Consider the following 16,780-nt stretch of genomic DNA (forward strand, 5'->3'; position numbering starts at 1 on the left):
TCTTGGCATTCTGACAATTTTTCACAACGTTTTGTAGATTTTATATTGATTAACAATAATTGAAGTCCTGTAAAATCCTATTTCAAAAATAAATTAGCGTAAATGATTTAATGTAACTGCAACTGTGCATTAAAAATTTAAATTAGTGAAAATCAATTGAATATAATACAACATCTGTAGAATAGGTATCACATTGGTTCAAAAAAATAATGAAATAAGAGGCCGTCCATAAAAGATGTCACGCTTGAAGGGGGGGAGGGGATCCAAATATTTGTGGCACTTTGTGACTAGGGGGTGGGGGGGGTAAACGCAAGTGTGACGTCTCTTTTTTTAAATAAACAAAACAATAAATAAATTTTCCTTCATATATAGGTATGAATATTAAAGTTTTCCAGAGAGCAAATAGCTCATTAAAGGAGGAGTCAATAAAATATTTGATATCAATAAAAGATAAAATGCATTGAACAATTACATTGTTTAATGACTCTTCACTAAAAGTGGGGGGCTAAAGTTTTATGACATGCTTATTTTTGGGGGTTTGGTAGATTTGTGACAGTTTGTGAAACAGGGGAGGGGTATCAAAAAAACGTTAAAAAAGCGTGACATCCTTTATGGACAGCCCCTAAATAAAATTAGGTGTAGTAGAAAGTGTGATAAATTAAGAAAAGTAGAAAGGCTTGGTAGTTCGATTCACTAAATTTTAATGAAACAGACATCAAAAATTTTTATTTTGTTCCTACTAATGGCACAGCGGTTTTTGAGACATTTGTTAAAAATGAGTTTTACAAAAAAATTTAATGTTAATATAATAATTATAATATATATATAAGTATAATAGAAAAAGTGAAACTAGATAATAAATCCCTTTCATAAATTTTTTGAATTAACAAAAATTAATAAAATATTGTAAAGTAATGTGAATGCCAAAACAAGATAACTTCACCTATGAATTGTTATTATTGGACAAATAATTGCTTTGCTTTCAAAAATGCTCCTGAAAGCGTCAACAAAATGTGAACAAAAATGAGATGATAGGCTTTAATAATCTGGATGTTCGCTAGTCAAATTTTGTAAATTAATTCATCTGAGCAAGTCTTTATTTATATCTTGTATTTTATAATTATTATTTTCCTGAGAATTACACACCAGTAAATTTTCTCTACAAATCCTATGAATTCAAAGTCAAAACGTTTATTTTACAGAACCATTTGAACACTTTTTAAAATTTAAATAATCACTTTTTTTTAAAATGTAAGTAGCCCCCAAAAAACAAAATTTACAACTCTATTTCTATTACTTGTTATTTATACACTTTGGGTCTTATAAAATTTATATTTAATTATAAATTTATAAAATCTTTTTTCTAAGCTGCAAAATAGTCAATTCAATTAATTAAATATATAAAAAATTATTTATAATTTACATTTATAATATTATAATATACTTAAGGAAGCGTAACAATTTGTACGTTTTATTTCTCAATAATTCTAAAATTAAAATAAAATTTAGTAATTTTGTTTCTCTGAAATTCGTCCATCATTTTCGGCATTTATGATTATGCAGATTATGACTAATTTAATTTTTTGCCGAAAATCACTTGTCTCTTGATAAACTGATGCGGGTGTGGTTGGAAAGGAGTTAAGAAATGAAGAGTAAGGTCTTACCGCTAAAAAACACAAAAATAACCCTCCTCACACTTTTTTTATTGTTTATTTGTTGCCAATTTTCGTCGCTTCACCACAAATGGGCTATCTTCACGCCTATTTCTTTCCTTTCTGATTTTGTGATTTTATACCTGGATATCGTTGATCTTATTTGTATTATTTACTTGTATTATTATTTGTTATTTTATTGACATTTCGCTTTTCAGCTGTCTGTGAAAAGATGCTAAATAGACAAAGAAAACAAGTTTAAAAGTAAACCACAAGAGGGTTGTGAAGTGTATCCGATAGCTTAACGCAATATGCTAATTACCCCTTAACTGCACGTGCAAATAACCTCATGTTAAACAATATGCTAATTGCCCTTTAGCAACACTATGCTAATTACCTCTTAATGCAATAAGCTAATTTCTAAAAAAATGTTTTTTTTTCATTTAAAATGCAACGGCATATTTATTTATGTGTAAATATCCACAAAAATATTGAGTTTTGTGGACACCAGTTATGAGCTTGTTTGCTGTCATTCAGCCATTAACGGATTCAACTGCTGACAAACAATAGATGATAAATTGTGTTGGGAATCTAGGGATCAAAAGTCATACATCTGGATACCATTCACAAACAGATTTGGTCAGATGTAGTAGTCAGATTTAGATTCGCATACTATCTCCACTCTTCATTTTTTTAACATCCTTCTTCCAAGCGCACCACATCAGTCTTTCAAGAGTCACCTTTTCACTAAAAAGATATCTCTCGATAAACTTGTGCTTTCGCCCCGGTTGCTGGGAATCATAACCATTTTTTGGCATTTTGAGCATTGTAAAGGATTTCGGATATATTCTTTAATTTTTAAAGGGTATTTATGTTTGAATACATTATAATTTATGCAACCTTTTAGTATGTGTTGAATTGATAGTCTAGTTTTACATTGATCACAAATTGTTTGTGTTTTTTCCAGAATCCATTGGTTTGTCATTTTTGTGTGCCAAATTTTTAACCTGTTCAATTTAACATTGAAATTTCTATTGAACCTAGTAATTTTTCTTTTCTCATTAATTTTTTATTTGGGATTATTAGTTTCAAAATTTACTGTATAATAAATTTAAATAATGACTGCAATAATCATTTTAAATTTTTAGAATTTAAAATAAAACAAAAATGTCTATTTATTTATTATTATCGTGACTTCATTTTTACATCATGACGTCAAAATTCTGAAAAAAACCTAAAATTCAACGCTGTTTATGTTTTACAAGAAATTTAAAAGTGAGCTCAACTAAGAGTTGCTTAGATCTTGTTTACGCTAGTGCTCGGCGTATTCGGCAACTGCTTTTTGCGTTTGAGTTGGTCATCAAATAAATAGCTAATTGATTGGTTGTTTGATTGATTGAGTGACGGATTGATTCATGATACGCCAATGAAGTCAACCACAATCAGTTCAGTTTACGTCAGTGCATCTTGCAACTCATTCCCAAATTGTTGCGATATTAGCGATGACAATGTTGTTTGCTACGGCTCGTGTAATTCGTTGGTTCTATTCAAACTGCTGGTAGGTCAATTTTAAAAAATGTATTTCATCCATCCAATTATTTTATTCATTCAATAATTCATTCATTCCATAAAAAACTTAACTTGAGAATTGAGAGATTTAATGTTAATCATTTAATCTTAATGAAAGTTTAAAAAAAAAATAAAATAAGTTAATTAAATTATATTAATTATATTATATTAAAAAGAAAGAAAGAGTAAATAAGTATTTTTGTTCTGCGAGTGAGCACGGTCAATCAATAATTAAATCAATAATAATACAACGTTGATTGCCATTTATTTATATTTCTGTGATTTTTTCAGTGTGACTTTTTCTGTGATCTTTTCAAAAAATTTAAATGAAATGAATACAACTGTTCGTCTAATTGGCACAAAAAGTTTATGACAAAGAAAACAATGTCCTACCTTGGGGAACCGGGTTTCTGAATGCAAAACGAAGATTGATTGATTTTTTTCAGTGTGTGCCTACCCATGGGCCTGACACATGTGTAGTCTTTAATTTCAATACCTTCAAAGATTGAAGGGGTTGTAAAGCATAATGGATACAGGACAAACTTGAAAAAAATCAAAGTAATTTGAAGTGAGAGTCAATGTGAAGAGAACAAGAGTAAAACTAAAATGAAGTTAACAACAATCTACACTATACTCGCAATAGGTCTCTTACCTTGTAACTGTGATTTCTGAAGATGTCAGTTGCTCTCAGGATATCAAATGAATGATAGCAATGAAAAAAATAAGCGTTTTACAAAAGTAAAATTACTGGGTCGTTCCATATAGCAATGTGTTGATTTAACCGAATCCCCTATGTATAAAACTGCATATAAGCTTTACTGTTGACACTGTTATGAGATATTGTTTCAATGATTTGATTTTTGGTATCAAGTAGAAGCATGATCAACAGAGATGCCCAACTTGTTTCTCTATTGAGAGCATGAGATTCATAATCACATCTGGATCAGATAAAGGTTTTTTGAAATTTAATAGTACTGCGAGTTTTGTGAAGTACTGAGAGTTCTGTTTACATTCAGCCTCGGCTTGTATCTCGGTATACAATGTCATAATAATTGGTAAACCTTACTTAGAATAAAAACATTGATTGTTAGGATTGGATTAACTAGTAGTCAAATGTCTGGGGCCTGTTATTTATTTGGAGGAGCTCTCCAATTTTTGTCACAAATTTAAATTTTCATTTTTTTTATATTGACATTTGAGTTAATGTGCTTTTTTCAAAAGCCTTTATCTTTTTACATCTTCTATTTGCACAATGTAACTTTCAAGAAGAAATGAACAAAATAGCAACAGCATTTTGTAGATGTTTCACACAAACCAACCATTCATAAGCCTTTCAATTTGATAGACATCTTTTGAAGCAATATATATTTACAATATTCTATAAATTTTATCAAATGTTTGGCGTTAATAAGATGTAGTTCGTTTTTTCAATTTTGAAAATTAATTTTTAAAATTGAAAAAACGAACTACAAACATATTAACGCCAAACATTCGGTAGAATTTATAGAATATTTTAAAAATTATGGTCTATTACCAACATGTATATATATATATATATATATATATATATATATATATATATATATATATATAACGTTAAAAACATAGTTTGTTAAGTTTGTCAAAATGCTTGAAAGATTATATTAAAATGTGAATAAAATGCAACGAAACAGAAATAAAATTTCTGAAGGATTAAACCAGCACTGTTGGTGATAATTTTTGTAGCACATACTTTTCTTTGGGTAAATGTATTGATTTTTAATAAAAACATTAACAAATGTTAAGCTTCAGAGCCAATTATGTATGTCCACTGTCTATTCTCCATTCATACTTGCATTTTGCATTCCTGAGAAGTTCTTCAATTTGCTTTTCAAAATTATTCACATCTATCCATTTACATATCTCCTGGTAGCAAATTCCATACCGCTACAAACCTGCAACTAAAAACATTATCCATTATAATTTTTGAAGTCAGGTCTTTTTAATTTGTGCTGCAACATCTGACGTGTTTATCCTGGCATTATTTGGTTCAACGTTTATATTTCATTTTAATTTTCAATGTGTGTTTCCGTTATTAACATTCAAGAATAAAGAGGATGTAAAGATTACGCTTTCTGGTCATTCTGATAAAGTTAACAATGTTAAATGGATAAATTTACCAGGTTTACATTTGTTTTCTTCATTTTTATTTATATCTTAATAACATTAAAGCCCATGTTTTAACCTATGCATGAAAATATTTCAATTTATTTAGTTTTTACAAAAGACATTCTCTTCTAGGTTCAAAGCCATTAATTGTCTCATCCTCATTGGACAAATGTTTGGCACTGTGGAAACCGGCTGAGAATAATGTAACGTTATTAATTTATTATCGAATCTCCATATTTCCTAATCGATTTCTTTGTTTCATTTTTGAAATTAATAGTACTAAATTTATATGGAAATTCCATAAAAATAACAAAAGAACTATTGTTGTCTTTGTCTTACTTATAAATTGTTATAAATAAATGTTTGTTCTTACTGATTATGAATTCTCCAATGTTTTTTGTAATTAAATTTTTTAAGTCCTTTGATTTGTCATGCACCAAGAAGCTTGAATATTTTTTCTGACTGCATTCTTTAATCTCTTCATAATCACAAACAATGTTATCGAGTTGGTTCAATCCATTTGCATTTTCGGTTTCTGTTTTTTTGCCACCTGAATGTAGTGTGCTGAGGATTGCAGTGCAATGTTTTCAAGGATCGTTGTCTTGCCTACATTTATAGCAATTTTAAATTTGGTTTTCAGCATTTGTAATTTTTAAAATCCACTTTCTCTTACTACCTTTCAAAGTCAAATTTGTTGTCCTCTTCTTACAATACCTACCCACAGTGTGTTTGCTTGTTCTTTTTTCTTTAGATTTCATATTTCAACAGCCTGTGATGTTGAAATTAAACATTTGCTCTGGGTAAATGTTTTCAGACCATTTTTCATAATTTATTTCATATTTCATATTATTAAATTCATTTTTTAGAATTATAAGTTGGAGTTGAAGATGGTTTGTCATGATGGTCCGATAACTTGCATGGATTTGTTGAATATTTCGGAGAACCTCGTCTACATTGTCACCACATCAGCAGATTGCACCACAAAGATTTGGAAAATGAATTTAAATGCAGAAGATTCTCATATAAGTACGTGAAATAACTTTTTTCAAAATATTTTTTTTATTCATGGTTATTGAATTAAAAATTTTTTAATGGAAGCCATTGAGCAGTTAACTACAATACAGTTGAAAAATCAGTTAGTGTTATCACTGGCTATTTGCAAATTGCCCACAACATCTGGTCAGTTTATTTTTTTAGATAACTTTAAATGATCCTATTCACGAAAAATTAAACAGAACCGTTAATTTTTTACTTCATTATTCATTTATAAAGAGGTTTTATTGGCGTTCGGTGTAGAGGATCTAAAGATTCATTTGTTCATCGAGAATGAAAATAAGGTGTGTTATTCTTCTAGATTTTCTTGTTTATAATTTTTAAAAACTTTCATCTAGTTTTTTAATAATTTTTTGCTTGTTCGTTCCTTGTTTTTATTTGTTTTTTTATGTATCACACTAAGTAATAAACCAATAAGCCTCTTCAGCAAGTCAAACTTTTCTGCATCTATTTTCGGCCCATTGTCCCCTACCTGGTTTGGTCCTACATATCGACTTGAAAAATCCTGCATTGTGAGACAAATTTTATCAATTTCTGATGTGCTAACTTTAAATTTTTCATGTTCGTCGTTTTTGTTTTAAGCTCATTTCTTGTTGTTTTGTTTTTTTGCGTTTGTTATGCTATGCCCATTATTTGATTTTTACAAATTTTGACATTTTTTCGTTCTCACTTATTTTTTTCTCCTGGATCATATTTCCTTGTAATGTCTTCCAGACCAGCGTTGTCTTTACCGATTTTAGCGTTCCAATCCCCAACAACAATCTTGACATCTCTTTTGGTAATTCTTTTATTATGTTTCCATAAAATAATGCGACCTGTTCAACTGAGTGATTTTCTGCTGAGGCATAAGTTATACAACATCGAGATAACTTGCATATCCTTTAAACTTGTGTTAGTTATTTTTAACTCCAAGTATCAAACTCAATGTACATGATCATGGAATCATTTTTCGTTTTTTAATTCTCCAATTTCTGCCTATCGAAAAATTCAGTTCCATCATTTTTTGTTTTTCCTTCATCGATTCGCACGCTCCTGTCTACCAAATTTTAAATTCCAACGGTGAATTCATCTTCATTCTGATCATTTGAGACTCATCGACAGATTTGCTGCTCTATTTACTGGCCTCCAAAGCACCAGCACTGACTTTATACAAAATAAATGGTCAGTGTAATTTAATGAAAATGGAAAAGCCAATAAATAAATAAACAATTGAAATGATAATTTATTTTATATTTTTTTAATTTATTTTATATTTTTTAAAACCAAATAATAAAATAACCGAAAGCAATTCAAGATACGTTGGTCGTGACTTCATGTTGCTGATTAATTTATTTTCATGTGGCTTGCCTATTTTCTTATTTCATTAAACTGAGTTTAAAGACTTTGCTTTTATTGAAAAAAATGCTTAAGTGCCACTGCATTGTTTATTGAAGAAGTTTGATGCTCATGTTTGAATGATGTTTTCTTGCAGTTTGAAGAAGTGATGGTGCTGAGGGGGCACACCGAATGGATTAATGGACTTGAGTTTGTTCAACAAGGTTTTTTTCATTTTGAGTTTTGTTTGTCAATTTCCAAACATTTGCTAGATCTGTTATAATACCTGTAACAGTAATATTGGACTAAAATACTTTGTCACTTTTTCACTCTACTCAGACGAAAGAAATATCTTCTTAGCCAGCGGAAGCCAAGATTCTTATATCAGAATATGGAGAATTGAAAGTTTAGACCATAAAGCTGCAAGTGTTGATGACAATACCAACAGTGAAAATGCTTCTAACGACAATGGCAATAACGAAAATGATTGCATCACCTTAACAAGCAACATAATTACATGTGATTCTCGCTCATATTTTTGACATGATGTTGTGCTCACGGTGTTTTTTTATTTTTGTCGCATTACATATGGTATCCACAGTCAAAAAGTTCAGTACTTCTTGTCAGCTTGTTCCATTGTTAATCGTTGTAAATTTCCATACCGAGTTTTATATTTTAGATATCTTGAAGAGCGATTAATTTTTTGTTACACAGCTTGCCAATCTGCACTCAGGTTCGCAGTGACGCTGGAATCTGTGCTGTCAGGTCATGAAAACTGGATATACAGTGTACACTGGAACAAATCAGGTTTTCATTTTATATATTTTGAAGTTTTTAAGTACTCGTATGAAAGTTTTGTTACAAACTGCAGATGGGAATTTGTTGTTTTTCAAATTGTATTATTTGTTTGAGCGATCTTCCCTTTCTTAGACTCACATTTATCTTCATGATTTTTTATTAAACAATTAATTTTTGTTAAAAGTCGAATGCTTGTATAAGTAGTTTTAAACATCCATACTCAGAGAAGAACGAATTGAGATTAATATCGTCATCTATGGATAAGACGATAATTGTATGGAAGGTCGATGTTTCAACAGGCCTTTGGATCGAAGAAGTAAGTTGATGCTTGAAGCCTGGTTGTTCACACATTTTCATTGAACACAAACTTCAAATTACTTCCTGATGGAAATTGTATTTAATTTGAAAAAAATTAAATAATGTTTGAAAGTTTACAACTGAGGACTTGATAATATATGGAAAGCCAGTTGTTGTTTGAGGGCTATTTGATGCATGTTGCTAGAAGGACAGTGTGTGACTACTTCTGCATGCAAATGAACAAAGTTCTCTCATTTCTATGTTTAAAAACACAGGTCCAGATAGAGTTGTGTAATGTATATTACGAAATCGAGAGTAAATAAATGTTCCAGTGTAAACAGCCACAGCCCAATTTTTTAGGCAGCACTTGAAGCGTTTTATGATTCCATTTTATCACAAACCAGTTTTTTTATCAGTCAATGGATCAGTAATAACAGAGGATGAAGAAAGTTTCTGAAAGTGTGAACAATCTTTAAACAACCGATTATCATCAATTTTTTAGCTGGATCACTAATCACATGTTAGAATATAAACTGCCGAAATAAATTTTTCCACCACATCTTTTTCAACGGTTAGATCAAGAAGTTTTGTTGGTGTTGCTATGGAAATCATCTGGCTCGCTCACACTAACAAAATTTGACTGACTACATGAATTTACCAAAATAATTTTATCGTTTGATGAGGTTACAGACAATGACTTCAGCCTTCAATCAGCCTTCTATTTTTTAACTATTACATTATTGGATCGCAATCCCAATGACCTGCAGATCTTTATAATAAATTTTTCGAATCGTGGAAATCGTTTGCTCTGCTCTGATGACACCTAAGAAATTTAACTAAATGTCCACATCAGTGTTTTGGAAATGAGGAATTTGTATAGTTCACCAATCTTGTTCTGGCTGGCATACCTCATGAGGAAACGTTCAATTCAAATTATTGTATCGTTCCTCTATTTACCTTACATTGTAATGTATTTTTTAATTTAATTAAAGTTCAGTTATATATATTTTTTATGAAAAAGGCGCTAAATAAATCTCCCTATATATATATATATATATATATATAATAAGATAAAATAAAATAATTTTAAATAATATATATATATATATATTATTAGGTAGATTCATATAGCGTCCTTTATATTGTATATATATATATATATATATACAATACACACATATATATATTATATATATGTGTGTATATATATATAATATATAACAATAAATTATTATAAATTATAATAAAGATTCGATTAGGAGAGATTGGTGGTAGTAATTTGGGGTTTTATGGTGCTCGAATGACCCGCTCTGGTGGGAGGCACATACTTGGGCATGGCTTCAGAGGATCCTTCCACCTCTGGTCTCCTTCCCACGTTAGTCCCATCATCATTTTTAGAAGATCACTTCACACGCATTATATGTAAAAACGATTCTTCATTTATATAATTAGCACTTGAATTAATTGACAACATTTATACCACAAGATGTAGCATAATTAGTCGTTACTAAATATATGTTGATAGTTGGCAAACTTCGATTCTCACTAATTTATTAAGTGCACATGTACATACTGAAGTTTTTTCGGAAATCATTTTAAATGTTTTAAAACTAAATTAGACTATAAAATGAAGAGCTGATCAAAGACATGGCGTCTCGAGGCGACTTGGCCTTGTCTCGTTTTAAGACAATTTCAGTCTTGGTCTTTCTTTTTCAGCGTCTTGTCTGAAATATTATTATTGATTTTCCTTTTTTTCAATTTATTTTTATTTAATTATGAATGCTATATTATTTTGTTTTATATTTTTATGTTTGGGAGAAAAGTTTTTCAGAATAATTTATATTGGTTTTTTTTCATAAACTTTGACACCTCGCCTTGAACTCTCAATGTTTTTTTCTTGCATTCTCTTGTCACAGCCCTGATGCTAATTTAGGGTAAAACTATTTTTTTACGATTCTCTCTAAGTTTAAGAAATTTAAAGTTGTCTAGGTACCTTCGAAATGTTTGTCATTTCCAAGTTGTTTGAAATTTACTGGGGGTCTAAGAAATTTTTCTAAATTTGTTTTAGTGATTTTGCAGGATTATATGAAGGGGTTGTCCAGATTACCATATTTACATTTAAAACCCTGTTTATTCATAGTTAAACGTTTAAAATGATCCAGAAATTTAATTATTTTCGTATCTAGGCTCATTCATTGTCAACGGATCTTATATTTATAAACTTTGCAGGTTTTAGGTTCTTCTGTTGAAATCATGCAACCTTCAATGATATGTGGCGGTCATTTCTCGTCAGTGAATGATTTATGCTGGAACAAACATGGTGAGTATCTACTGACGGTCAGCAACGACCAAACTACGAGACTGCATGCCAAGTGGAATGATAAGGTGGGAGTCAACGGAGTTGGTCTGGATCGGGGTGTATGTTCTTGTACATTGTATAACTGATTGTTCAATTCTTTGGCTTGTGTTTTTTTAAATTAATATGCCAATTTTTTTTATAATTTTTTGAAATAAAGATTTGGTGTGAAATGGCTCGTCCACAAGTTCACGGTTACGATCTTCGATGTCTTTGCTCAATTGATCGGTTGGTCTTACTGTTTTTTTTTCATTATGACTTTTTTATGTTTTTTATGCTATGTCGTTTATAACCGCATACATTTTATTTTCTCTTTATGAAAAATATTTCACATGCACAAAATGTTAGAAACCTAATTTTTGTAAGCGTTTTTTCAAAAAAGTTAAACTCTCAATTGATTTAAACGTTTGATTAGCAAATGTCAGTCGGTCAGTCAGTCAGTCGGTCGGTCGGTTGGTTAGTTGGTAAAACTTTTGATAAACAAAATATGGCTTTGAGGAAATGTTACTAATTCATGGTTAGACATAATTTCCAACAAATATAGTCCATTTTCGTGAATTATTTGTGCACGTGTCTACGTTTGTTTAATTTTTATTATATTTCAGCATGCGTAAAAATGACAAGTATGTTTGTATAGTTCAATTACGTACAAATATCGTTAAAAAGGTTCCGATATGTGTCAGGAGCCGATGAGAAAATACTGAGAGTCTTCAATGCTCCGCACAACTTCCTTCTGAACTTTTCAACTCTCACAACTGCCGTTATTTCTAAAGAGGTTTTTTTATATCCTTCAATGTCATTATAATTTTTACAAATATATTTTTTAATTGGTTTAAATAAATTATCAATGTTGTAATTTAATCAAACAGGACTTATCCAGTACAAAGGTAGAGGGCGCTTGCGTTCCCGCTCTAGGTCTTTCAAATAAATCTGTTTTGCAGCATCAGATTCCTCCGCAAGAAAAACAGAAGACTAAACAAGACTATGAGAATTATTTTGTGCCTCAAATCTATCTAAGTAATTATTTATTTTAAATTTTTGTATTTAACATTTCTTAATAGAGTCTAGAAACTAGAGTCTTTTTCATGCACGTTTTTGAGATCATTACGAACATGAAAAATGTTCCGAATGACTTCGCATCAGTTCTGATTTGTTACAATCAACAACTGAAATATTTTAGATATTTTGGTTGGTTTTTCAAATCAATAAATATTTTCAAATTATGCGGTTGCGTTAGAAGAATTGATGTGATTTGATCCGAATGTAATGAAGGTGGTTGGGTGGTTGAAGGTGGTGGTTTTAATGAGACTCGATCAGTTAAGCTAAGTTGAAACGCGTTGAAATGGTGAAGGCCAGCTAGAGCAATGTGAATGTGCACCTTTACCAATACTCACATTTACGTTTTAGTTTCATTTGTCCCTACAATTTTTCTTAAAATCGTCGTGTGAAGAATAATTTTTTCAAGTGTTTATTTTATGGTATGCTTGCATGTGTATGCATTGTAAACAATTGTTAGGCCTATACATTGTGATGTATGAATCTGCCAGGTCCTCCAACCGAAGACAGTCTGATGCAGAACACACTATGGCCCGAAGAACAGAAACTGTATGGGCATGGGTATGAGATGTATGCTGTCGATTGCTCACCCGATGGGAAAGTTGTTGCGTCTGCATGCAAAGTAAAAACTACATCTTGTCTCAATTTCAATTGTTTTTCTATCCACTGGCTGCTTTTGTTGAATTGTTTCACATGTGTTTTTTAAATGTATATTTATCTCAAATTCAAAATACGTTTTGCAACGTCGTAGAAACGAGTTGGCTACAAGCCGCCGCCGTCCAGTTCCGAGCAGTTTTGCGAAGGAGTCAAGCGAGGGCTCTGCCTGTTTCAGACCGACGACATTTTGTTAAATTGAATGTGCATAGCTCATGCAGTGCTAAAACTAATGGAATTTATATTAGGCACTGCACGAGCTTGGTTCAATTTGAATAAATCTCAATAAAAATCCATTTATTCAAGTTTAGTAATTCACTCATTCGATAAACTCTAGTGATGATATTGAATTAGTTAGTTAAAGGAATATGCATGGATATTTACGTTACGACTTTACGACCAGTTAACTTTTTAAGATGAAGAAATGAAGAACTTGAAGAATTGCTGGAATTAGATTCATGTCAGAGACGCGATAAACTCGGTATGCTTAAAAAATAATAAATCTGGATAACGCACAAATTAAAGTCGAAAGATGAGGACGTTCGATTTGTGGTAACTGCTTCAACGCCAACAAAAAAGTGTAAGAACGTCGTCGCGTTGTATCGTTACTGATGACGAAAGATGAATTTTATGCGGTAATCTCCGGTCTAGAAGTCATGAAAATTTGTCCGCTACCGTCTCCGCGTCGACGTCAAGACGTCATATTTGCGAACTCTGTATTTGGAATTGTATATTATGAGCGAGATTCCAACGTTACCTAGATGCGAAAAATTAATCAACTTTTGGGTATGAATGCTACCGGAAGTATTGGAAATAGTTGGCATTTTTTTAAATAAAGGATTGTTTAAGAAAACTGGAACAATGTCGTAATTAATCTTATACAGCTTTTTGATGTCCACTTCCATATGTTGCTAGGCCAATGAATGCAATTTTAGCGTCTTCATCTTGGAGACTTTTGCGTGATTATAACATATGTCTTACTTTTTTCACTTCAACTTCTCAAACTAACCTGCTCTGGAAGTTTTCCACACCCGGATATCATACGGTTGTCTCACCTCAGCGATGGTTCAAATTTGATAAAAAGAATATGATGGGAGGAGATAAATGTTATATTGTTTTTCTGCTGCACTATCGATTCTTTTGTTCATCCGAAGTAACGTTTGCATGTACAGACTCAAATTTGTGCTATCTGAAAGAATTTTAATTAATCAAATTCGCTTTATAATAATGCATTAAGCAAAATTAATATTATTTTTTAATAATTGTAGTAAATTTATATCTATTTCAATGTTTAAAGACAAGCTGTTCAGTTTTGACCTACTATGGTTAATATTGACCGAAATGCTAAAATTAAAATTACTCAAATTTGTTATTAAAAGTGTCATTTTAAAAGAAACGGTATGGTTTCGTTTAGTTAACAAATCTTTTTGAAACTTTTCAAATGCCACCGTTCGATTTGTTTATATGCATGCAATACATGCAATCATACTGATTAATTTAATAAGCCAATTAAATTAATAATCAAATTAGTGAAAGATGTTGCTAAATCAACTCGAATGTTTTATTACATTATGAACGTCATGTTTAAGCCCTTGTTTCGCCGTTATATAATTATTGATATATATTATTGTTATTGTGAATTATTGTTCAACGCCTTGGTTGATGTAGGTTGTTTCGATTGTTTGTGACTACGATTAACAGTATTAAAAAAATTTGATTAAATCAATAAAAAGTTCAACAACGCTTGTCATAAAATAATTTTAATTGAAAGCAATGAGAGAAAGAAATTAAAATTTGGTAGATATTTTTTTCACTTTTTGAACTGGGATGTTTTAATATTGGACAGGCTGCGAAGTTGGAGCACGCGTGCATCATCATATGGGAGGCGGGGTCGTGGAGGCAGGTGTGCTCCTTACAACACCACACGTTAACTGTTACTCAGCTGGCTTTCAGTCACCAGGGTCAATTGTTGCTCTCCATTTCAAGGGATCGGACTTGGGCTCTCTACAGGCGGCATCATCCTGGTATGCATTTCAACACATTCCTTCAAAGAAGCTTCTAAATTTTAATTGCGTTATAAATTTAACAAAACTGGTGTTTATTTAAACGTGAAACTAATACAAATGTTGTATATATACATTTTAGAATTTGCTTGCTGTTACGAAATGCAAAATGTCTATTCACTTGCAAGTCATTTTATTACATACGCTTATAATTATCATCGTTCCTCCCGACATGCTGCATGCCGAATTACTTATGCCTTTGAAGACATTTTACAACGTGTTTTCACTGAGCACTGCGTTGAATGTACAAGATGTTCAAACCGATGAGTGCGCTCAACCTCTTCTGTGCTATTTCTTGCCTAATTGAACTTCGATGTTGTTCTTGCTTCATTTAAAGTGAAATTTGTTGATTTGTATATGATATCTATAATATCAATCATTAAAAATTCTTTGTTTTAGTTAGTCATAAGTTTGTCGGTTGTTCTTCTTTTTTGAAATGCTTTTGTAAAATTTTGAGAAGTTGTATGGTTCATTTGATACCGTTTCGATGCCCGTATGATGTTTTGGATTGCGGTTGAGTTATTTGTTTGCTTAGACTACAAAACAACTTCTGGGCAACCGCTAGACGTTGAGAATGGCGACTAGGTTTAAACGATGGACAGTCTTATTTAGTACATCATTTTATTGGGGCTTCTTGTTTGTTGATAAAATATTTTTTTCATTTGATTAACCACTTGCTAATTTTGCTCTTCCATTTTTTTCTCTCCAGTTCCACAAAGTAATTCAGTCATTTGTGTCACAATATGCAACTCTAAATGTTTTTATTAGTTTAGTTGAACACTAAAATGCAAAATTTCAGATTTAAAGTTCAGTAAAGTTTGTCACAGCACGAAAGAAATGAGCGTACAATCGCGAATCTTATGGGCATGTTGCTGGTCGCATGATGATCTGTACTTTGCCACTGGGTCCAGGGATAAATCGGTAAGGTTGCAAGTTATTTGGGTCATGTCGAGGCTGAGATTCTTCAATTATGCAGAATTTTAATTTATTAGAAACTGCAACGAAGAACAATTTGATTATTAATTTTTCAATTGAATGGTATAAAATTTTTTGATAAAATGAGCGCTGATCGGATGATCATTACAATATGAAGGTGGCCATGTGGAAAGTTGACGTGCAGTCTGATTTACAACCTCTCGATACAAATTTGGAAATAGACAATTGTAGTGGTGGCAGCAGCAGTTGCAACGGTACTAACGAAGCTAACTTGGAATTGAAGGTGAAGTGTACATTCTCTTCCATACTCCACCAAAATGATTCGGTCACCGCCATTGATATCGCTCATCAGCTCGTCTGCCAAAAGTTGGTTTTTCGCATTTTTTTGCTTTATTTGAATTAAGTGGCATTTTATTTAGTATACGTGTGTATATATATATATATATATATATATATATATATATGACATTTGACATTTTTTATTTCATCAAATCAAAACAAAGAAATCAAAGAAATTATATCAATGAAAGGAAATGATCTGGAAATGGAAAAGAAAATATGGTTTTCTTGTAATGATTACCAGTGACAATTGTAAAAATGAGAGCACATTTTAAATATTTTAGTGCATGTAAACTCACATTCATATTACAAATCCTAAAAAAACTAAAAACGGAATTAAAATTATTAAGTAATCAACTCTTTTACATTTTTATCAGAATGTCGTTTGTAATTATTAAAACACAAATATATATATAGACCCACGTAAAACATACTTATTCACACACACACACATATACACACACACACACGTATATATATGTGTGTGTGTGTGAGTGTGTGTGTGGTGGGGGGGTATATATATATGTGTGTGTATAAATATATGC

General features: G+C 31.1%; 1 protein-coding gene across 1 annotated transcript in view; it reads left to right on the plus strand.

Moving 5' to 3' along the window:
* Positions 1–2,928: 2,928 nt before the first annotated feature.
* The window catches only part of HELRODRAFT_105279 (hypothetical protein), a 16,250-nt gene continuing 2,398 nt past the window's right edge, over positions 2,929–16,780 (plus strand). The window contains exons 1-19 of the mRNA XM_009010793.1: positions 2,929–3,210; positions 5,308–5,383; positions 5,502–5,572; positions 6,236–6,395; positions 6,468–6,548; positions 6,642–6,706; positions 7,894–7,960; positions 8,076–8,255; positions 8,451–8,543; positions 8,759–8,850; positions 10,081–10,206; positions 11,061–11,216; positions 11,348–11,415; positions 11,854–11,962; positions 12,057–12,204; positions 12,735–12,865; positions 14,744–14,921; positions 15,760–15,881; positions 16,054–16,262. Of these exons, the coding sequence (XP_009009041.1) occupies positions 3,079–3,210; positions 5,308–5,383; positions 5,502–5,572; positions 6,236–6,395; positions 6,468–6,548; positions 6,642–6,706; positions 7,894–7,960; positions 8,076–8,255; positions 8,451–8,543; positions 8,759–8,850; positions 10,081–10,206; positions 11,061–11,216; positions 11,348–11,415; positions 11,854–11,962; positions 12,057–12,204; positions 12,735–12,865; positions 14,744–14,921; positions 15,760–15,881; positions 16,054–16,262 (2,264 nt within the window). The 5' untranslated portion in view covers positions 2,929–3,078. The remainder of the gene's footprint in view (positions 3,211–5,307; positions 5,384–5,501; positions 5,573–6,235; positions 6,396–6,467; positions 6,549–6,641; positions 6,707–7,893; positions 7,961–8,075; positions 8,256–8,450; positions 8,544–8,758; positions 8,851–10,080; positions 10,207–11,060; positions 11,217–11,347; positions 11,416–11,853; positions 11,963–12,056; positions 12,205–12,734; positions 12,866–14,743; positions 14,922–15,759; positions 15,882–16,053; positions 16,263–16,780) is intronic.

The sequence above is a fragment of the Helobdella robusta genome (assembly GCF_000326865.2).
Source record: "Helobdella robusta unplaced genomic scaffold HELROscaffold_1, whole genome shotgun sequence".
Lineage (NCBI taxonomy): Eukaryota > Metazoa > Annelida > Clitellata > Rhynchobdellida > Glossiphoniidae > Helobdella > Helobdella robusta.